This window comes from Candoia aspera, chromosome 1, assembly GCF_035149785.1.
Source record: "Candoia aspera isolate rCanAsp1 chromosome 1, rCanAsp1.hap2, whole genome shotgun sequence".
Classification (NCBI taxonomy): domain Eukaryota; kingdom Metazoa; phylum Chordata; class Lepidosauria; order Squamata; family Boidae; genus Candoia; species Candoia aspera.
The window spans coordinates 91,836,597-91,860,046 of record NC_086153.1 but is presented as its reverse complement, the minus strand read 5'-3'; the positions used below and the strand labels follow the sequence as shown (position 1 = coordinate 91,860,046).

Here is a 23,450-nt window from a genome sequence, read left to right as displayed (position 1 = left end):
CCACTGGCAGCAAATTTCACAGTTCCAGTTTCCTCAAAGGCCAGTTTCTCCATCTTAATGCCTTCATTTTACTAGTATATGCCAAAAGAATAAAACAAGTACTTATTCCTATATAGAAAAATTCACTTTCATGTAACAGCGCTCCTTTTAACGACCTGCATGACTAAAAAGGTTGCTTATTAATGTAATAAATATCAAGACAAGAAGCAACTTGCAACAGTTAACAAGCCAGAGGCCTACTTTAAATATGTTACCCGGTACAAAAAAGAGAGTGAGAAAGAGAGAGAAAGAAAGAAAGAGTTATGGGGGGGAAAAACGCCCTGAGAATAGCAAAATACCCCACTGCAATGCCGGATAGAGTCTACAGAAAACCCAGACTTGCCTGGCCAAGCAATGCGTACCTTTCGATCTCTTGGAATGGTTGTTTTTTTGATGCTCGTCTTCCTCATTAATGGTAAACAGGACAGGTGTATTTGGCCTCACGCCTGGCTTCTTCAGCCACTCTTGCCGGAGAGCAGCTGCTGAACCTGGCATTATTGCCAGTTCCCTTTTCCCCACAATTTGCCAATTCCAGCTAGCTGCAAAGCAGTTTATTCATTTGTAACAGATCCTGTGAGGGCTGAGCAGAAGGCAAGCAGCTGAGAGATACCAACATGCACTTGGCAGATGAGAGCCTACAATCTCTTTTACCTTGACCAAAAAAAAGGGGGGGCTTAATTAAGGGCCCATTCGTTTGAATTCCGCCTCCTCCTCCTCGTCGTCCTGGTGTCCTCCTCCTTTTGGAGCCTTAACTTGTTCAGTCAGATCCCACGTCTTCTTTCCTTCCTGATGCAGCACCTTTTCCTTCCCGGTATCTTCTTTCTAGCCTCTGCTTACTGAAATATTCAGCACACAGCCCAAGAGAAGCAAATATGATACGCCACCGTTAACAGTTGCCCTGACAACAGTGACATATCCAAATCAAAAGGAGGTCCATGAATGTCGTCTCCTCAGCTGCGGGAAAGCAGGCTGCCGGAATGTCCTCTCCGTGTTCTGGCTGCTGAGGAAAGGCAAGCTGGCCTGAACAGCTGAAACCCCACCTAGCAGGCTGCGCTACCCTCAAGAGACGAGCGGAGGATGGCTGGAGATCTTGCTGCACCACTGGCTGAGAAGTCCAAAGAAAGGGAAGCCAGCAACCCTCCAAGGAGGTAGGTGCATTTTATTCCAGCTTCTCCCCCCAATCAGTCCCCAGCCAACAGTACCAAAGCAAAGACACACCAGGCTGTTTCCTTTTCTCCTTAAGTTCAGAGTCACAGACAGCTCACCTTGTGCAGTTCAAACATGCCTTCTGCATAGAAGATAGATGCATTAAGGAAAAGGCAGAAATTGCACAGAGACCTTTGAGTAGCTCCTTGTTAAAAGGCAGAGAGTTAGGAAGTGGAGGATTCACCCCTTGTGTTGAACCCTGGCACTTTATACTGGGCAACATTGACCAGTACAGCACAAAGGTTGATCCTGACACACAGCAGCAATTAATGGAGGTAGGACAAAGTGCCACTGATGTCTTCTAGAAGGCGAGTCGTAATACAAAAACACCCTTTGCAGTTTATAATAATATCCCTAATCCTTTAAAAATATTTTTTTAACTTATCAAATAAACTTGCATTTGAAGTTTGGATTTTGTTTGCTTAAAATAATTTTTACTTTGCATTTCCAATATTGATCGTAAATGAAAATATTTTAAAAATATAATAATAAAACATTATGGTAAAATAACAATAATCTAATCTAAAAACTAAGCAGAAAAAAGGATTTGAATTGAGCTTGACTCTGTGATATCATAGGCATGTAGTGTTATTGGCAAAATATTTGTTTAAAAAAAATGGGAGAAAGACCATTCAGATAATTGCTTGAACAGAAAAGACCAAGAGTTTCATAATGCAGGTGTGGTCATCTGAGGCTCTGGTTCTCACCAAGCATCCTTTAGGGATGGGTGGGATCCACAAAACAGCTTTTTTATGTAAATAAAACTTCCAAGTGTCTAGGGCTTGAAATGAAATTTGCAACCAGTCAATTTATTTATGATTATAAACTGTGAGAATAAGAATAGACTATTTTTTTTAATTAAAAAAAATTGGGTGACATGTCCAGTATTAAAAAAACGACTACCAGGCAGAAAAATTACCTTGCTTTTTTCTGCCAGTTTACATTCAATCCGATGAAAGAGACTTTGAGACTTTGCTTTAGAAATTCTTTCAATAGAGAAGTGAATTTTGGATAATTTCTCATGGATGGAATGTGATGGTATGGGACCTAGTTATCAGGTGAGCAAGGGAGATGTGTAGTAGAGATGTACATTTATTTGCATCTGAAACAGAAAGGAAACCTACACTTGTCCTGGACAAACATAGTAGCTGTGTGGGCCCAGAAAAATACATTTGATACCAATCAAAGAGAATATTTGTAGCTCAGGGTTGAATTGTGGAGTCCTTGGTGCTCTCTGAGCTTTCTTGTTTTCTTGCAGACGTTTCACTGCCAGACTAGGCAACATCTTCAGTGTGAAGAGGGAGTGGGCCTTGCTCTCAGTTTATATGCAATGGCTTGCCCTGCTTGTGTTGGTGGGGGTGTTCTCCTCTTCTTGGGAGTTCCTTGATTGGGCTGTTGTTTGCTGCTTGGTTGATTGACTGAGTTACTAGTTCTTTGATTAGGGTATATTGTGCTATTTGATGGTCTCTTCTGAATGGTATGTAAATGTTGTTTACCTCAATGTGTCTGCTGATGGCGGCTTTGTCTGAGTGCCAAGCTTCCAGGAATTCTCTAGTGCTTTTGGATTTGGCTTGGTTTAGGATGCTCACAGTTTCCCAGTTGAAAGTATGGTTGAATCTGTCCATGAGATTAAGGAATTCTCATCATGTCTTCTGACTGCCAGTTGGTGTTCGTGGATGCGCTCTGCTAGACTTCTGCCTGTCTGTCCTATATAGTGGCTGCTACAGTCCTTAAGTGTATGTGGTAGATGACTCCTGTTTTTCCTTCTTGGGCTACTGCATCTTTTGAGTTACTTAGGATGTTTTGAAGAGTTTTAGTGGGTTTATGTGCTACCATGACACCATGTGGTTATAACAGTCTGTTGGTGGTTTCTGAGATGTTTCTGATGTATGGCAGTGTTATCTTTTTCATAGCGTCTGTTGGTTGGGTTGTAGTGGGTTGAGTGGTCCGGCACTTTTTGATAAACTTGGGGGGGTATCCATTTTGCTGGAAGATGCTGTATAGGCGGTCTGTTTCCTTTTTCTGGTGTTCTGGGTTGCTGCAGTGCATTAGTGCTCATCTGAATAATGTCCTTACACAGCTCCTCTTGTGGGAGGTTGGGTTGTTGCTTTGGTAATGGAGCACTTGGTTGGTGTGGGTAGCTTTCCAGTAGCTACTGTATAGGCTCAGGAAAAGGAAAGGCTTCTTTAAGGAGATACCAACAAGTGCAGTAACTGTGTTTATTCCTCCTCCAAACCACTTTTTCCCCTTTCTGCATGATGTAGAAGTCATCTCATCCCCTCCCTACCCAGTTACTCTTCCACCCTCTTCCACTGTGGCCAGTTCAGATATCTACTTGGGAGGTGTGTTACCTAGTTCTTTAAATGAGCATATTTGAATAACTATGCTCTGCCAAAGCTTCCTATTGTCTTAAGCTGTGTTCACATGCAGCACTGACCTATGGTTTGCTTAACCACAGCATGATGAAAACACTGTTGGATGGATCCGACATCATACTAAGTAAAAAATAATGGTTTATACACCATAATGGCTGAGTTCATACTTATTCAAACCAAACAATATGTAGCATGACATGTAAACTTAAACTTATTCTGGGATGGGAGCAATTAGCATGCACTACAGATATGAAAGATACCCAATAACACTTTGGTGCTTTCTGAAAAGGCTGTGATTAGTCAACAATGAAAGGAAGCCAGAACCCCCATTAAATAGCATTAACCCTTAACAGCTTTTGGCTGATATGGAACTTCCAGGATTAAAAAAAACCTGCAAAAAGAAAACGTGTTTGAGCTATTTCTAGGGGACAAAGTTATAGATGACTGCCACATTCAGAATTGTATTCTTAAGAAAAGAAAATTCAGTCACTCCTTGCTAAGTAAAGGGAATTGCCTCTTATTTGCTTTGGACTGACTGAATTGACAGTTAGAGGTACATACAGCAGACTGGCTGGCTTATCTTCTCCATTGTGGCAGCCTAACAAAACAACTTTGTTTCCATATCCAGAGCTAAGGCATTTGCAATAATTTTATCACCAGACAAGCAAGCTGTTTCTCAGCACATCAGGAACATTTCTATTTCACAGTAAAAGCAATTGAAACAAATCTTTAAAAATGTACATGGTAGAATTTCAAAATACACTGTGTACACAATTATTAGGCAAGTGAGTATTTTGATCATATCATTATTTTTATGCATATTTTCCACCTCCAAGCTCTATAAACCTGAATGCTTATTGGATATAAGCATATCAGGTGATGTGTATTTGTGTAATGAGGGAGGGTGTGGCCTAAGGAGATCAACACCCTATATCAAGGTGTGCCTAATTATTAGGCAGCTTATTTCCCTTTTGGCAAAAAAGAGATTTAACTGACTCTGAAAAGTCAAAAATTGTAAAAAGTCTTTCAGAGGGATGCAGCACTCTTGAAACTGCTAAGATATTGGGGCGTGACCATAGAACCATCAAACATTTTGTTGCAAATAGTCAACAGAGTCGCAAGAAACATGTTGAGAAAAAAAGATGCAAATTAACTGCCAAAGATTCAAGAAGAATCAAATGTGAAGCTACCAGGAACCCATTATCCTCCAGTGCTGTCATATTCCAGAACTGCAACCTACCTGGAGTGCCCAGAAGTACAAGGTGTTCAGTGCTCAGAGACATGGCCAAGGTAAGGAAGGTTGAAACTCGACCACCACTGGACAAGACACATAAGTTGAAACGGCAAGACTGGGCCAAGAAATATCTGAAGACAGATTTTTCAAAGGTTTTATGGACTGATGAGATGAGAGTGACTCTTGACGGACCAGATGGATGGGTCCATGGCTGGATCAGTAATGCGCACAGACCTTCACTTCAACTCAGACGCCAGCAAGGTGGAGGTGGGGTACTGGTGTGGACTGGTATTATTAAAGATGAGCTAGTTGGACTTTTTTGGGTTGAAGATGGACTCAAAATCAACTCCCAAACCTACTGCCAGTTTTTAGAAGACACTTTCTTCAAGCAGTGGTACAGGAAAAAGTCTGCATCTTTCAAGAAGACCATGATGTTTATGCAGGACAATGCTCCATCGCATGTATCGAAGTACTCCACTGTGTGGCTAGCCAGTAAAGGCCTCAAAGATGAAAGAATAATGACATGGTCCCCTTCCTCACCTGACCTAAACCCTATTGAGAACTTGTGGGCCCTCTCAAACGGGAGATTTACGGTGAAGGAAAACAGTACATCTCTCTGAATAGTGTCTGGGAGGCTGTGGTTGCTGCTGCACAAAAAGTTGATCATCAACAGATCAAGAAACTGACAGACTCCATGAATGAAAGACTTGTGACTGTTATTGCAAAGAAGGGTGGCTATATTGGTCACTGATTTTTTGTTTGAAATGTCAGAAATGTTTATTTGTAAATTTTGAATTGTTTGTTTATTATTCTCACTTTAACAGATGAAAATAAACGAGTGAGATAGGGGAATTTTCGTTTTTCATTTAGTTGCATAATAATTCTGTACACTAATAGTTGCCCAATAATTGTGCACACATAGATATGCTCCTAAGAAAGCCAAAACCTCACTTTTACTTTCTTAAATATTCAGGTTTGAGGTTTATTAACATTTTGGATTGACCAAGAGCACTGTAGTTGTTCAATAATGAAATTCATCCTCAAAAATACAACTTGCTTAATAATTGTGCACGCAGTGTAATAGCAGTTGAAGAGCGAAAAAAAGAAAAAAAATTGTGTGACAATGATATTTTAAATGAGACTCAGTTGATAAAATGTTTTTATGCTTCTTAAATTCATATTTTGAAATTCTTAAACCCTCTTGTACAATACTTTTTTTTTTAGGAGATGCTTGGTCATTTTAAGGTATGTGTGTGTGTTCAAACTGGGTAAGAAAGATGTAACAACATTCTGAATAATTCATATTTAACATATGTCACCTATATGTGACATATATTAACTTCTTTCTGGCTTGGTGCAAGATGATGCTTGAGCTGTGTGATGATTAGAATGACTGTGAAAGAGATCTCAATGCATGTTATTGATTGATTGATTTAATTTTTATCCTGCCTTTATTATTTTTATAAATAACTCAAGGCAGCGAAAATACCTAATACTCCTTCCTCCTCCTATTTTCCCCACAACAACAATCCTGTGAGGTGGGTTGGGCTGAGAGAGAGTGACTGGCCCAAGATCACCCAGACGGCTTTCATGCCTAAGGCGGGACTAGAACTCTCAGTCTCCTGGTTTTTAGCCCAGCACCTTCACCAATAGACGAAACTGGATCTGAATAATTCATATTTAACATATGTCACCTATATATGACATATATTAACTTCTTTCTGGCTTGGTGCAAGATGCTTGAGCCATGTGATGATTAGAATGACTGTGAAAGAGATCTCATTGCATGTTATGCAGAAAAAGAGGTGGGAGTAAATAGATTTGTAACAGACGACACCATCAGAAAGCAGATCCTAGTTTCCATAGCAAACCCCCTCCTGGAGTACACGGAAATTACAAATCTACTCTCCCTTCCCCTACCAACACTCCCATCATTCCAGCAAACATGCAATAACCAAAAAATACTATGACAGATGGGATGACAAAATCCAAAGGGATTAGGGTAGATCAGGAAATATTCATAGAATCCACATGGCTTAAATCTCAAAAATAGAAGTGACTATCCATTTGCAAACCCACAAACAACAAAGCTAGCTTTGCTTTATGTCCATTTCTTCTAGGAATTCTGGAAAGAATTCTCAACTATCCCCAGTTTCAAATCTGGACATAAAGAAAGAAAGAAAGATAGATAGATAGATAGATAGATAGATAGATAGATAGATATAATAAAAATAAAACTATAAAGAGAGTGGGTGGGTGTGGTTTCAAAATATGCAGGCATGCTTTGAGTCAAAGCTTGGGAAGGAATGGCTGCACATCTTAATACTGTTCAAAGGAAGAGAAGACTGTGGAGTCCTTGGTGCCCTCTGAACCTTGTTGTTTTCTTTTCGCACTGAAGATGTTGGCAATGAAACATCTGCAAGAAAACAACAAGGCTCAGAGAGCACCAAGGACTCCACAGTTCAACCCTGAGCTACAAATATTCTCTTCGATTGAAGAGAAGATTGCTCACATAAAGAACTGTGAAATGAGGTGCGTTGGGGTAGAGGAAGCAGATGGTGCAGAACCCTTTATGAAAGGCCATGCTTTCTTGGGGAAAACATTCCTCCTATGCTTCTGCATAGGAAGCCTCATTTCCCCTCTCCCTCTCTTTCCCCTCTCCCCAAAACCTTCCAAATACTTTTATCAGATGCAGATTAAATCAGAGAATTTTGCTGTATTACAGCTCTCAGCATTCTCCTACCATTGGCTGCTGGGAATTGCAGTTCAGCAACTTCTAGAAGGCTGCAGATTACTCACACCTGGATTATTTATCTATTTTATGTATTAATCAAATTTGTATCCCACCACAATCACAAAACTCTCGGCAGCTCACAAAGTTAAGAAAATACAATAAAATACAGAAACAGAGATACAGCTTCTAGAAAAGCTTTGTCTTCAGCTTTTTCATACACACACACACACACACAAACACACATTCTCCCTCTCTCTCTCTCTCACACACACACACACATATGTACAATGTAGACTCAGAAACAACATACAGTATATGTTTCTTTCACAATCTGTCCATGGCCAGAGAAATAGAATTGTTCAATTGCAAATTCTTGCTATGATCAAGATATTAGTGCTGACCCTTGAGGCTTTCCCTTCCTAAATCCTCTTTATATAAAGGAAAGATTGAGATGCATGATCACGGTTCACTGGCTTTGATGCAGACAGATGACTTCTTGAAGACAGAATGTACCACGGGGGAATTAAGGCCTGGATTCGATGTTATTCTTTAATTCCTTGTCTCTTATTAACCTGCTATATAACATCCAGTGAGTCACCCAAGTTTTTCATTAGCAGCATGGTTAGTGGTCATGCTGTCTGGAGACGATAACATGCATTCTATGACTTTCTCTCTTGAAGGGAATTCAGTTTTGTTTCTGTTTTTAAATTTTCTTTTAATTTTTGTATCTGGCTATTTGTTATTTTTCTTTCTATTTATACATTAAAAGCAATAAATGAAGAACAAATCCTACAAGCCTTGTATGTAGGGGACCGAACCAGGAGTTCTTAGATAACATTTTAAAAAGGGACAAAAAGCAACAGGGATAAGTAAAGCTCCTTGGCAGACTGTCTCTGATGGCTACTCATTCTGGCACTTACCTTAATCACACCTCCCCAGATCATCCCACTCCCTTTTGGCAGCGGGTAGGACTGAAATAATGGGAACTACATAAAATATTGAGGCATCCTAAATCCTACGGTACAAACATACATATTTAAGCATATTAATTAGAGGAAGAAATAGGAAAACATAGCAGCATACAATTGAAGAGCTGCTTCAGGGTTTATCCCCTCACTCTGAATGTACTTTTTTAAAAGTATCATAATCTTGTCAAGTTATCACAAACCAGCTATAGACTTTCCTTGGATACTGGAGATCCCTTTCAATAAAGGACGAAGATATACATACACATTACTCCGCAAATATTCAAATTTGTGGCCCTGAACAGAAACTAAAGAAACATTGTCCAATTTTTTTTTGTATGTAAGTTGCAGCATATGTACTGTATGTGTTTTTTAAATGTAAAATCTTAAAAATCCTAAGTTTTATAATATTTTTAAAATAAACTACACAAGCTTGTAGATCAGCAGAAATGTTTGTACATGTTCTCATTACAGCAATGAAGGAACAAACATTATTTTGTCTGTGATCTTGTACCATTCAATTAATTTGTCTTTTTTGAATAACAGTAGTGATTTGTTCTGTTCTTGTAATTGGTAAAAATCGCAAATATTGCATGCATATATACATATACACACACACACGTGCACGCGCATGCACACACACACACTGTATGTATGTATGTATGTATGTATATATGATTTATTTTATTACACTGTTGCTATGTTCTTTTTAGAACAAAATTTTAAGATAGCAATTATCATTAACATACAAAACAGACAAAATAGATACTAGACTTCATTAAGGCAAAAGACTTTTGTTCTGCATTGAACCTTCAAGGAGGAAAGTCTTTAAACAATTGTTTGTGCATTACCCCATATTATTTTGATTTTTCAGCATGACCTACATTATACAGACATAGTTTCATATTCTATTCCAGCCTTTCTCAACATGGAGCCCTCCAGGCAAGTTGGATTTCAACTCCCAGAATCCCTACCCTGGATTGTCTAAGGTGAGTCTACCTGTGCTCTAGAGCCAAGATGCCAGAAGTACAGGTCAAAAGCTGTATGAAACCTGCCAGCATCCCTTTTTGCTGCTCCAATGCACTTCGAGTGTATTGGACAAAATGTTCAGCCTCTCCTTTTTACTTTTTGTAAATGTGGGAGTTTTCTGGGAGATTAAGGAACAATGTGAGAGTGTCTTAAGCCTTGAAGGGGTTTAAGATACCCAGTTTACCTCTCAAAGTTCCCAAAATAAACCCCTCGCAATAGGTCCTTGCCCCAGCCATTTTTGGAGTATGGCACAGCCCCAGCCAGTCTTGGCATGCTTGGCATGGCCTTCAAATCAATGGAATTTATGCATCTTGATCTAGAATGTTGAAAATAAACAATAATATTGTTAAGATGAAAGTATAACTAAAACTAACCAGAACCATTAAAGTAGCTCACAAAGAAGAAGAATGGCATATATGATTTACAGGAATAGCTTTTTTTGTTCACTTGGCTGATCTTGTCTGCCTTGGAAGCTAAGAAAAGTCAGGCCTGATTAATACTTAGATAGAAGACTACAAAGGAAAAACCAGGGTTATGGGCTACAGTAGGAAGTTGAAAAATATTTCAGAAGCAAACCACTTCTACACTGTTGCCAAGAAAACAGTATGGATGCATATAGTTACCAGGATTTGTCCTCTACTCAGAGGAGACTGTCAGTTATATTCACCTGTTCCAATAGGATTTTGTTTGCCAGTGGCTCCATCTTGTGGTTCTGTCAGTATCTAATACAGTGCTAACACCCAAGCACAGTGACTGAACCTAAATCCAGAAATATAACTCTGAAGCATTATGCAATTGCATTGCCTATCTTTAATACCTTGACTAATTCCCCACACTACCAAATCTATGACTCCAGACAGAAAGCTTGATCTCTGTTTCAAGCATTAACTGAATATTTTTATTAATAGGAGCAAGATATTAATTACATATCTTCTTATATTTACTGTATTTGCTTCATCTGCAATTAACCAAAATTTTAAGATGTCTCTGTTCTCCAAGTGTAACAGTGTATTTGTGATTGCTTATCATATTCTTAGAATTCAATATTGCTTTACAAAAATTGCATCACCAATGTTGTAACTGTGAATCAAGAGAATAAGATAAGAATTGATCATCCTAACATAATAGAAGTCATAGCAGGCTCTTCCCACTGGATGAACAACACTTTCTTCTGCCCTCATAATCTACTTGACAATCAGTTTCACACAATAATGTGGTTTGTTTAGTTTGGCTTAGTGTGTTGCAAAAATCCAGACAGATTTCTGAATGATGTTGCTTGTTTCTCTATTAGATGTTACCAAAGAGTTAGGATTCTGCATCTCCATTACTGCCATCTGGTGATCATCCAGATTTTTGCAACCCAGAAATATAGCTATAATGCCAATAGTGTTTGTACCATTTCTAAACGAGTTTATAACTTGTAAACACAGCCAACCGTTATTTTAATGATAATGGTTAAGCAGACCTTGGCGTAATGTTATATGTGAACTCAGCCACAGAATCATATCTGCATTGCTCATATCTGAGATGCGCTATTAAAAAACACCATAATGTTCATTCATTAACACTTCACTTTATTAAAAAAAAACAACAACCCTAGAACTGTTACAAGCATTACAAAAGTGCTCTAGGAACTGGAGAGGCATTTGTGATATCCGTGTATCAATAACATGAATCTCCCCACTCCAGCTCAAACTCACAACACCACAGGAAAACCACAATTCTTAAAATAAAAATTGTAAATCAGACTGTTGCAGAAACTGCTGCACAGTTTGGGAGTCCATATTTAACCTACTTTGGTGCCCACCAGCCTCCCTATTGCACCTGACTTTATACATAATACAATACATAATAATGTGCAAGCCTTCAGCATTGTTTTTATTTCCAAGAATGCCTTTGGCATCAAAATGGGCCTCATAATATTTCTTTGAAAATAAAAATGATAGATGATTATAGCCCAATCTTAGGTTAGGAAGTGTGCCCAGCTGCCCAGAAAAGGAACAAAAGTACGCGAGAGACGTACCAAACATTATATAGAGGGGATAACAGGCAGCATTTAGGGAAAACAGTGCTTTATAATTCATGGTCATATCTCCCATGGCAACTAGTCAAGACCAAGATTACAGCTGTTTTCCAAGGCACTCACAGCATGTTTCAAAATTCCAGATGCTTTCACCAGGTTTAGCTCTCATTTTCTTAGATGGAATGCTCCACTCCCCCTTTAGAATGGGTATACACATTCTCCAGATGAAGGCTAGTTTGTTTAGCATTGATGCATTCACTTTCTCTCAAAATGTTTGATTAACAAAAGACATGTATATAAGCTGGGATCAAGAGAAGCTTAATCAAGTCAAAAGCAAAAACTAAGCTGATTTTACAACAGGATTACAAAGAAACAGATTTTACTATTCTGCACATCATTGTAAGAATTTAAATGTATTAGCAATCATGTAATGACAGGCATAAAATTAAATTAAAGTGAAACTACACATTAAGATGTAATTTTTACTATCGTAAAATATGAAATAAAGTGTTTAGGCTTTTGAGCGCAACTTCCTACTTGTCACAGAAATTAAAAAAAAAAAATATGGCTGTTCAGCTTCTGCCTGAAGACATCCAGCAAAGATCCCAACATCCCTCTAGATCAGGGTTTCTCAACCAGAGTTCTGTGGAACCCTTGGGTTCCATGAGAGATCATTACGGGCTCCCTGGGAGATCATGATTTATTTAAAAAATTATTTCAAATTCAGGCAACTTCACATTAAAGAGGTAAGTTTCATTCTCTATTTTTAGTTTAAGAACACTGTTAATGCATATATACAGGCCTACACATGAAACAAATATCATAATTTTGTAACTTCTGGTTTATATTTGAGCCTGAACGTGCAGGGGTTCCCCGAGGCCTGAAAAATATTTCAAGGGACCCTGCAGGGTCAAAAAGTTGAGAAAGGCTGATCTAAGAGCATTGTCAAACCATCTTACTGTTTTAAAATTTCTCTAACATTTCACTGGAATCTGCCTTCCTATTTCTTAAATCCCTTTAAGTTTCATAAGTGGAAGCCTGTTAAAGGGATGTTCCCGTCAACAAAAGTATTCTCAGATTCCCAGCCACAGTATTTTATTTACCAAAGTACAGCTAGAGTCTTCGCTCCTTATAAAACCAAATGATGCAGATGGATATTAATTCTGAAAAGAATAACCAGGGCTGAGAAGTCAGCTATTCTAGATACAAGTCTAATTGAATTCGCTTTCTGAAAGAAAGACCATGTCCAATTCAAGATGTTGATACAAAGCTTAAATTATTCTGGTTCCCCAAACTTAAAATAAATACTTACAAAAACCCCTCTCCTAATTCTGGCTTTCAGATCCATCTGCTTGTGAAGGAAGGCATTGAACTTCTGTTGAATGCAGGAAAACAAGCTATTTAACAGCTTAATGCTATGCAGTGTAAGGAATCACCGGGTATTTAACTCTGCATAACACCAGACTATTAATGTATGCTTGGAACTGACAGAATTAACCTCTCATTCTTTTCGCATTAAGGATCTTAGAAAAGAAGGAAGTGTGAATTTTATCTCTATGTCCTAGTTCCATTTCTGTTCCTTCTGAAGTGCTTACAACAGGCTCTCACACTGGCTAACTTGATTCCTGCCCCTCAATACCAAATCTTGAGCAAAAGCCTCTTCTGCATGTCTTTCCTTTATCACCAGCCTTTTCATCAGAGCCACCTGACATCCCATTGTCTCATGCCATTACAGTCTTCTCACTTTTCTATATCATTCCACTCCTATTTCATCTATCTAATGTGGGTTGAAATCTCTCTGGACAAGGACTTCATCCCTTCTACATTTTGTATCAATTTATACCAGCAGCGTAGTTTGACACTAAATGAATCACAGTACTGTGCAAGATCTCTCTTTCTCATTAAAAAAAATCTGGCTTGAGTACTGAATCAATAGAAGAGAATATATGTAGGGGTGAACTGTGGAGTCCTTGGTGCTCTCTGAGCTCTTGTTTGCTTGCAGACGTTTCATTTCCCAACTAGGTAACACCATCAGTGCATCATCAGGGCACTGATGATGTTATCTAGTCAGGTAATGAAACGTCTGCAAGCAAACAACTAAGCTCAGCGAGCACTTAGTACTGAACATCATGATCAGAATGAGCAAATTAATAGTTATAATTATTCAGCTTCTCTGGAAATTACTTCTTGAACACTACTGTGTTTTATTTGACCTTAGTACAATTTCTATATGCTAAAATTAAAAATCCTCCCAAAGCATGGAACACTACACAAATGAAACAGTGAATGACAAAGACAAATATTGTAACTTCAATATTTGATTTAACCAATTTAGCTATGGCATGAATAGGAATAAACACGGAAGTACAAAGGTGCCCAAACCATCTGTAATGCTAGCAGTAGTTAAGAAGAGAACACAGTGAACATGGAATTGGCTATTTCTGCTCTGAAAGCTAGTAGAAATTAAAATGTCCAACCATTAATCACACACAGTATGCCACAGCTTTGGTAATTGTATTTTTGGGTACAGGTCCAGATTTATTGCTATGAGTCATTCCAAGCAAGTTATCTATGCACAGATTTCCAATGCAATGTGTTTTGCATTCAAACAAAATACTGTTTGAATGTAAAACACATACCTGCCTTTTAGCAGAAAGCTTTCAAATCTAATTAACCACATTCTGTAGAAACTGCCATACTGAAATCTTATGTTGTCCAAGTGCTACCAACCAAGTTAAAACAACCTTGGAAATAAAATGAGCACAAGACCTAGTGCTGATGACATAAAGCTGTGCTATATACAGTAAATATTTTAAAAACTAAATGCAAGTATGTGAAAAACAAAAAGTGCTTTGAATCACTGCTGAGCCATTAGGCTAAATCTATGGTTAGGGTTAGCTGCTAGTGGTGGGATTGAGGTGAGGCAATCTGATTGGATTTCATATTCCAAATGTTCAATACCTGAACTTTTGTGTCTGTAAAAATATCAGTGACTTATTTTCTTATAAGGCCTGAGATGAGTATGAAGCTTGTAAAAGCCCAGTTCATTAATTAAAATGAAAACTATTTCTAGTCTACTCTCTTGTTTCTCCAGAGTATCTACTCAAATTCATTGAGAAGCCCACAAGGAGGATGTGAGGGGGCAAATGAATAGTATATGCTTCAGTAGGCTCAATGGGAAGCTGTTCCTCACAGTTAAGGCAGCCTGAATTGAAATGTCTTGGAGAATGTCTGAATGGTACCAGATTAAACAGGACTAGAAGAAAGGTAAACAGAGTAAATAGGTTTATAGGTAAGGCTTCCATACCTGGACTGCAAAAACCCGGACAGACACTTGAAGGCAGCAAAGAATATAAAGTTGTCATCTGGATTTTTGCCTCCCAGATATGGTGGTCCTGTTTATCTCCAGATGGGAACCTAAGGCATTAAAGAGCCAACTGTGGAGCTGTGGCATTTTCTGTGATAAAGATGGTTTCTGTGGGGAGAATTATAAAGCTGAATTGCTCATATGAGGAAATGAATCACATGTGAGGGTAAGAAGGAACCAACGTCATACCCACATCTCCCTGCAAGAGATCAGGTGAAGGCACTGGAAGATAGGCAGTGCCAGGGAGACGTTTGGGTTTATTACCCATGCCAAGTCATCTTGAGCATTACAACATGGCAGGATAAAGCCACTGCTCCACTTACAGGACTCAGTCACAAGCATATTAGACTATATTCCTTTTAAAGAACTATGGGCAATTCAGTACAAATGACTGGTGTCTGCTTTCCTGATTACCTTCCTCCTAGAAAACTGTATACAAGCCTGATTTTGAACAGAAGTGGCAAACTTCAGGAGAAACAGCTCTGCCTTTTGTAAAATGTTTACACAATTTGCCCTTCCCCAAGAACCAGTAACAGAATACTGCATTAAGATTCCACTCTTTTAAGATTCCATTGAAATAAAGATTCCATTGAAATATGTATTAAGATTCCACTGAAATATGGGGTTCTAATCCAACATCTTAGAACAAACAGAAAACAGAAGGAATTAACACTAGATCCAGCATTTCCCCTGTAGGTCTGCTTTTAACAGGCACAATACAAGGTTGTACAGAAATATTTTCAGTAGGTATGAATTCCCACTCCTGGCATCTCTGTTACAGAAGACTGCAGCCTACTGAATTTCTGCTTGGGAGACAATTGGGAAATGCACAGGCATCTTCGAAGAAAGGAGAGAAGAGAGGGCAGAGAGAAGGACCCAACACCTCTGTTCCAGGACTTCTGTCACACAAGCCATTAATTCCGTCGAACATTAACACTTTCATTTAGTCTGGTGGCTTTATTCCTGATAATGAAATCTGAAGCATCGCTGTTCTAGTTAAAAATAGTTACAAAGCAATTGCAAACATGAAGGATCATCATCACCACCACCACCACCACCATCATCCAGGGAGGTCCAGTTCCGACATCCTAAGAACTTAATGCTGCTGCAGAAAGCTATCGCCCCGTATATATAACAAGGCACCGGCGCTCTCCCGGATGGATGACTCGCGCGCCATCAGCTCGGAGCGCACCTGGTGTTTACAATATCTGCGCCCTCCGCCTTCTGCATAACATCCGGATACGGTCCCGGCCAAGACGATCTCCGGAAAGGGAAGGGACGGGACGGGACGGGACGGGAGAGCGGGGTAGAACCTGAGCACACACAGGTGCGCTTCTCGCCAGGCTACCGTTCGGAAGGGGGAGAAGGAGCGGGAGAGGGTGGACGCACCTGCTTCGGCAGAAGAAGCAGCTTCGCTACGCTTTTGGCCGGCGACGGCAGCTGCTGACTCCGCCATCTCGCCTCGGCGAACTCCCGGCCGCCCCGCCCAACAGCGCCTCTGCCCCACCCCCGGAGGACGGAACGTGGCCCGGGCAGGTGAGGAGGAAGCGCGCGCGTCACGGCAGGCTGCCTGCAGGGCGGAGGGAGCTCAAAGTGGGATTGGCTCAGCCTCTGTTCGCCCTGCAAAGCGCCCTCTTGTGGGCAGGTCAAGGGTGACCGACGGGTACGGCTGATGCCCGGTGGGGGAGATACCCGACTCCGCAGCTTTGGATGGCTGAACCACATTCAGATTTCGACACACTGAATGACAAACTAACGAGCTGTCTTTTAGTCTGGAGAGCTCTGCGAACCAAGACGATATTGTTCGTTTGGGGTTCAGTACACCGTGCAACCCGAAAAAACGCATCGGATAAGCATTTCATGCCACAGTGCTTCAGGCGAGTGGGTCTCCTGTTACCGTCTTAGCCTTGAGGCGTCAGTGGGAGAATGTTGCCTTTTATGCAACTGCTGGAGGATTGGTTACCAAAAGGAAAAGGGTATCTCTGCCCCAGACTTAAAACGATAGGTCTGCTTAATAGAAAGCAGCGAACGCCCCTTAGTTTTCCAGAAACGATTTTCTGGCCTGTGCGGCTCTCCTCTGCTTTTCGGCTGCTTTCCTTGTGTCTGAGGCTTCATAAACATAATTATATTTTTTAGCATCTCATGTTGGCGTCTTAAGTCACTGCCGGTTATATAAAATCCGTCCGCAGAGAAACTCGAGAAAAGAACCCCGTGCGAAATGTAATGTCTCCGCCTGAGCAGCTGCTAATTAAACTGGAAATCCGTTCGCCGAAGTCGAAATCTACAAAAAAAACTCAATAGATATGATGACCCATGAACTTTTGAGTAAATTGGTACCAAAGTGCAACGAGGACGAGCTAAAATTTATCCCATGGGGTGGTTGTTGCAAGGTAATAAACTATAGCTTCCAACGGAAGGAAAGCATTATAAACGATATTGAAACAACCTGAGAGAGATAAGATACCATGTTTTCACCAGGAAGTGCACTTCAATTAGATTTTTTTTTAAAAATAGACTTCCTGCTCCTTCAGTACTTATCAGATTAAAATGGATCAGGCAAGTCTTTTATTTTCATTGTTTACAGTATTTTGTTTTGACATTTACTGGATTCCTTATTCCTTAAAGGCTTTCAGCATTTTTAGCATCAGTTCATCCAACGAATATATTAATATCCTTCTCAGTACTTTTATTTTGTGCACCAGTTTTGTTTGTGGGAGTGTTCAGAGAGCTACACATGGGGAGTCCGCAAAACCAGGGGACCTCAAAACCCACAGCCCCTGTTTGGTTTGCTTGGGATCTTTTCTTCCCTATCCAGACCCCACAGCCTGGACAAGACCTTGATGGCACCACTTAGCTCACAGTGGAGATGTGTAAGTATCATTGGTATGCTGGTATCTAAGCTTGTACTGATGGCTGACATCCCCCAGTGGTTTCATGTAGATGTTAAACAGGAGCAGACCAAAAGTAGAGTCCTGAGGAAAAGACAATGTAAGGAACTTGGGCTAGATCCCTTCCTCCCACCAACACTGACTGTATTGAGACCCTATACCACTGTTCAGGAAACACAACTTGAAATTCTCAAGAGAGTGCAGTTGTAGCAAGCATGTATATACTATTGGTGGGGCCCAGAGTTGAGTTTGGCCTTGAATGGCATGTCATGGGGTACACTCCAAAAAGGAGGCAGGGCAGAGATTAGAAAATATATTGATTAAATGTGAATTTAATATTTAACATTATGACACCATGTATATTTTAATAACTTTTCTGTTTTAATTCAATGGCAACTTTGGTAGTTGCAATCTTCAATCACCAACGTTTTTTAAAGATTATACACAATCCCTGGTGCTCACTGTGGAATTCTGCACTACAGCAACTCCAGCTAGTCACTCTTTTTCTGGTCAGTATTTCTATTTTTATAAAAAAACCCTCCTCCCCCCCCCTTCATTTTCAAAACTGTAACTTGGTTTTAAAATAATTAAGAAATGTGCCCAAATTTTGTATAATTCTTTATTTCTTAAATGTGTATCACAATGGATAGCTTTAAAACAAGCTAACAGTACTATATGTAATTCAGGCATATGTAACTGGTACAGTTCAATAATACATAAACAAACACAAATACACTGTAGACTGGGATTTAAGTTACTAAAAATAAAACAATGTGAACATTTAAGAAAGGACTGTTAAGTAGCAAGTGGTATAAAGGTCAGCATACTAGAAGGAAAAGCTATCAAATATGTTCTACATATCATTTCAAATATGGATTCCATCTCAGTTTAGGAAAACGTCCAAGGATCTTAAGCGAAACATGTAGTCCTCAAAAGGCAATACTTGTGGGCCTCTGTCTGCCATACCATGAACCTTTCACTCCACCTTTAACAAGAGTGCTTTGGGTTGCATCCAAAACCACCCACAGATGAATTGATGTGTCTTATTCCAAGTTAAGAAAAAGAGGCCAAGTCCCAGAAATCACCATGCCACAACCCCTAACGCAGGCCCAGGTTATAATATACACCTGCAAAGTTAATTTTGATATTTGATTTTCTTTCAGTGATGTACAGTCCCATACGCTACAAAAGTCCTGTATGCAAAACACGTTTAACTGGATGAAGGGAGACTGAAGTGTCATGTGAATACTGTAATCTAATCAACTAACTCTTGGGAACTGTATGGAGCTAAGGTTGGGGTCAATTGTGGAATGATGGGGAAAACAGATTTGATAAGGTTAATAGAGCACTAACTCTCTCTCCCTATTTTTGCAACAGAGACAAAATCCTAGGAAGGCCTTGCAAATCAGAGCTATTTTAGTCGCTCTGTGTCTTTTTCCTTTTCTTCTCCCATCTTGCTGTCTCACTTTTTTGTTTGATTTTGATGGGAGGAGGAAACAGGCAGGACATGACAGCTCATTGACTATGAAGGGTTAGACTAGGTAGCTCATGATCATGCACAATTGGTGTAGGGGTGTCTGTCAATCAATTCAGAGGTTGCCTTGGTCAACCATGTTGTGTCGATGTGGCTGAGGTCTGGCTAGGATGCATTTTGTTAAATGTTAGAAAAGGAGAAGATTCTTGAAAATATTTAAGATAAAATAGTATTTAATGTTGTAGACCAATTTTTCAAGAAGAGTAGGAATAGGTGCAGCCACAAAGCTGCAGTGTTCTTTAGCAATAGTAAACAAATACTGGATTAAAGTGCAACAGCATCTCTTTGAAAAAAAAAATCCTGCAGGAAATATCCTGTTCTGTGTTGAGATGGAAGATTGCCTCTACTGTACTCAGGGACAAGTGTGCTTCTCTCGAAAGTCAGAGATAGCCTTCCACAGCGTGCATATAATCCCACCTCTGTAAAAAAAAAAGTTGTAGCAGTTTTTAGTCAGTATCAAGCATCACCAAAACACTGGCTGCAGTAAAAAAAACATGCATAACCAGGTTAGCCAATCTTAACAGCTATATTTGTACAACACATTGAACTTGCTTATTTTTAATCTTGGTTAGTGTTTTTGTGGTTTATCATGTTGCCTGAACCCAGGCTGTTTGATTAGTTTATGGTTTAACGTAATCTGCAAATCCAGAAAGTGGATTAATCCAGTAACTAAATTAAGCGTGCAGTATAACCATAGCCACTAATTTTAGTTTCTACTCATGTACATGTGAAGTGAGGCAGGTGATTATGGCGGGAAAGTGGGAGGACTTTCTCAGCTGTGGGGTTCTGCTTCTGGAATGCCTTAATGACTTTTCTGCACCAGGCTAAGATGCTTCTATTCTCCCAAACATTTGTTTTTTTTTAATTTTGTGTCTGCATATGGTAAGATTTTTATTTGCTCATGTGCTTATTAATATATTCTCCTGTTCTGATTGTTTCAAAAAACTCTGTAATCCTCTCAGAAAGCTCCAGTTAAACTGGTTAGAAATATCTCCATGGCTTTTTTCTCTAACAGTGTTAAAATTGTGTTTTAGCTTAAAGTTGGTGCTTTAAAAATACATTCATTATCTTTCCAGTCTGTTGTAACACTGAGCATTCACTGGCTTTAGTTCTGGGGAACAGACTGGCCTATATCATTTCAGCAATGCTGAAACTGAGATGCTCCACATAATTAACCAAACCCAACAGTGAATGTTTTTCATACATTAAAAAAAAAAATCAAATATACATTCTCACCAAGGCAAACTTTTTACACAGTGCCTTAGGCTAAGGAATAGGTAGAGAGAAAAGATAAGGGAAAGGGAAGCAAGTCAGACACTGTGCTCATTTTTATTTAGGTAAGAGCAACAGATGAGAACGGATGTATTATAATGAATTGCCATAGATAATTTAGCAACTGCACCGTTAAAAAAAAGCTATTACAAATACTAAAGTGTTTAATGCTCCTTATTTATTCAATGTTCCCTCTATTAGTTCTTCATCAGTATCCCTAAAGTTTATTTCAATTAAGAATGCCATGAAATAGTCTTGACTGAACATATTCTCCTTGTAGTCCCCAGACCTTCAGTCTTGAACTGGAGGATGTGGTGACCTCTTAGAGCTGATCTGCTGGGGGCAGATATGGGGACAGGAAAAACCGGTTGTTCGAACAAAGGTTCATTTGTAGCCCATTAAATGTAGCCCAAATCAAGGATAAATATTCAAAGAATTCAGAAACCAGAATGATGCTGGTGATCAGGCCTGCCTAATGGACAGCTAATTTTACTTCATACACAATGTAACACTTATTAGATGATAAAACTAACATATGTTCAGGTACATCTGTGTGCAAGAGGGACTCATCTGCTTTTCTTCTGTTTCAACACACTGTATAGCTATATCCTTGATGTGTGTAAAATTCCTTCTGCCTATCATAATAATTTTATGGAGAAATATCTTAGAACACATACACAATTTGTTATAAATGTGCAAGCAATAAAGATACAGTGTAATTTTTATTCAATATTTGAACTATTTGTTAGAGTTGTCATTAAATAAAAGTTGGTGTTTAATGAATAGTATAAATTATTTTTAAAAAGTACTTACCTGAGTCTAAGGCATTTTAGATCATCCCGGGTAACATAGCAGAGTACGTCCATCAGTGTGTATTCTTCTGCTAGAAACTAAAGGAAAAGGCCTGGTAAATGTTATGCTGATGGAGTTGCAAGTTATTATTCTGTTTTTGCCCTCAAAGTTTATAATATGCCTGACTAAATAAAAATGTATTTCTCTTGAAACGTGCACTGTGGTATCAAAATGTATATTTTGCTTTTGTTTAATTCATTTTTATGGCACGTGGCATTTTATCATTGTTGAAAAACCAATTGATACTGCAAAGTTGGTATTCACAAGCTACAGATGAATTCTCAATGTCAGCCACTACAGAGAAATATAATCAAGCATGGTCAAATATTGGATTAATCAAATAATACTATTTAAAAGTTAGGTTCCGTGTTTATTGGCTACCCTTTGATATAAATTTAAAATTTACCAAATTTTAAAATTTAAAACTTTGGAAAAAGAGAGGTAATACTGAATCATTTTTTAAAAAAAAAAAGCAAATTATCCCAGATACACATGTAAAATGTTCTATAAAACCTTTTGTTAGAAAAACACTCTGAAGAGATTTCACTAGCTTGACTAGTATAACTGAAGTTTTTCTCTTTGAAAGAATTCCTGTCAAAGGGATAAGCCAAGGGTTCATACTTGATCAGGGTCATCCCCTGGGGGGGGAGAGGGTCAAAAAAAGATGGTGTCTATGCCCACATGACCAAAGTGCCACCTCTTTTTTACATGCATCGTATATATGACGTATATAAAAAGGGTCAGGGCTTCAATCACACAACCATGGTTACCATCTTGATTTTTTTTACATCCCTTCCCGCACATAACAAAAGAGCAAACCTTGATTTATGATTACAGCTTATTTAGAGAGAAACACACCGAGGATTCTAATTTGTAATCCTAAACAAACAATAAATGTTTCTTCTTAGTTTTAAAAACGTCTCTCGCTGGCAGGAGGAATCAAGCAAAAGTAAACCACGTGAACCAGTTTATTAATATTATGGCCAATAACCAGCTAAAACTGTAAAAAACATTTAATACGGACTAGTTCTTACAGTTTAATATGGACTAGTTTTTACATATAGAAGAATCCCCCTTTCTTGGGGGAGATGGGCAGTAATAGAAGATTGATTGGATTGATTGATAGATAGAATTTTATGTGAGTACTCCTTCTAGAAGTTTGCTTAGAGAAAGTTGTAACTTTTAGAAAACTCCTGGTCTTTATAATATATAAGGTTGTATAACCTAGATAGACAGACACATGTTCATGTGTGTGGTTGTGTAAACTTGCATTTCGTTTTCTGCCTGGTTTACACTGCATTTGTTCCAAATGCAAATTAATGTGTTTTATTTTTACAGTAGTTATACTATGCTAATTAAAAGAAATTCTCCTTACAATAAATAAAAATTAAATATAAAAATGAAGTAATATTATCTATCATGGCACGAAGCTAGGTGAACATTCCTGTAACAAAGTTGACGGCAGCCAAAAGATTTTAAGATTGGTTCTTTCTTTTGACCGTTACAGAGTATAGAATTAAATCTCAAGTAGGCATTACAGAGGATAGTTCCCAACTGTGATATTCTCAGTTGTGTCTATTAAAAAAAAGTTCAGTATTTCCTGTTCATATAATTTGAATTATTGCTTATTGCAGGATTGGACTGGACTAGAAAAATAATGCACATTCATCTGCAAGATAATTTTTTATTATAATTTGCCCATACAGAGGGGTTTAATAAGAATTTAATGCTGTTACCATCTAGCACTGCTATTCCCCCACTGCCTCTTGATTCACAGATTATCTCCATTATTCCATTTTTACCTTCCCTGTCATTAAATCCTGGTACTTGCAGTTTTGCTAAACATGCTGGGTCCCAGAAGGAAAGAAGGAATAGAGGCAGGCATAGGAGTAAAAAAAGGCTTAATGCTCAATCTTCATCCTTCATAATCAG

The 23,450-nt window shown here is 38.8% G+C and overlaps 2 protein-coding genes across 6 annotated transcripts in view; both read right to left on the bottom strand.

Annotated features, from left to right (window-relative positions):
• Nucleotides 1–16,465, bottom strand: part of MAP7 (microtubule associated protein 7) — a 104,154-nt gene extending 87,689 nt beyond the window's left edge. For 3 of the 4 annotated variants that reach the window (XM_063309630.1, XM_063309639.1, XM_063309647.1), the window contains exon 1: nt 402–1,084. In XM_063309630.1, the coding sequence (XP_063165700.1) occupies nt 402–534 (133 nt within the window). In that variant the 5' untranslated portion in view covers nt 535–1,084. Of the gene's footprint in view, nt 1–401; nt 1,085–16,361 lie in introns of those variants that run through there. The other variant, XM_063309656.1, reaches the window with a different exon arrangement.
• Nucleotides 16,466–18,465: 2,000 nt separating this feature from the next.
• The window catches only part of MAP3K5 (mitogen-activated protein kinase kinase kinase 5), a 109,167-nt gene continuing 104,182 nt past the window's right edge, over nt 18,466–23,450 (bottom strand). For both annotated transcript variants that reach the window (XM_063309546.1, XM_063309553.1), the window contains 2 exons: nt 21,480–21,556; nt 18,466–19,813 (listed from right to left, as the gene is read on the bottom strand). In XM_063309546.1, the coding sequence (XP_063165616.1) occupies nt 19,747–19,813; nt 21,480–21,556 (144 nt within the window). In that variant the 3' untranslated portion in view covers nt 18,466–19,746. The remainder of the gene's footprint in view (nt 19,814–21,479; nt 21,557–23,450) is intronic.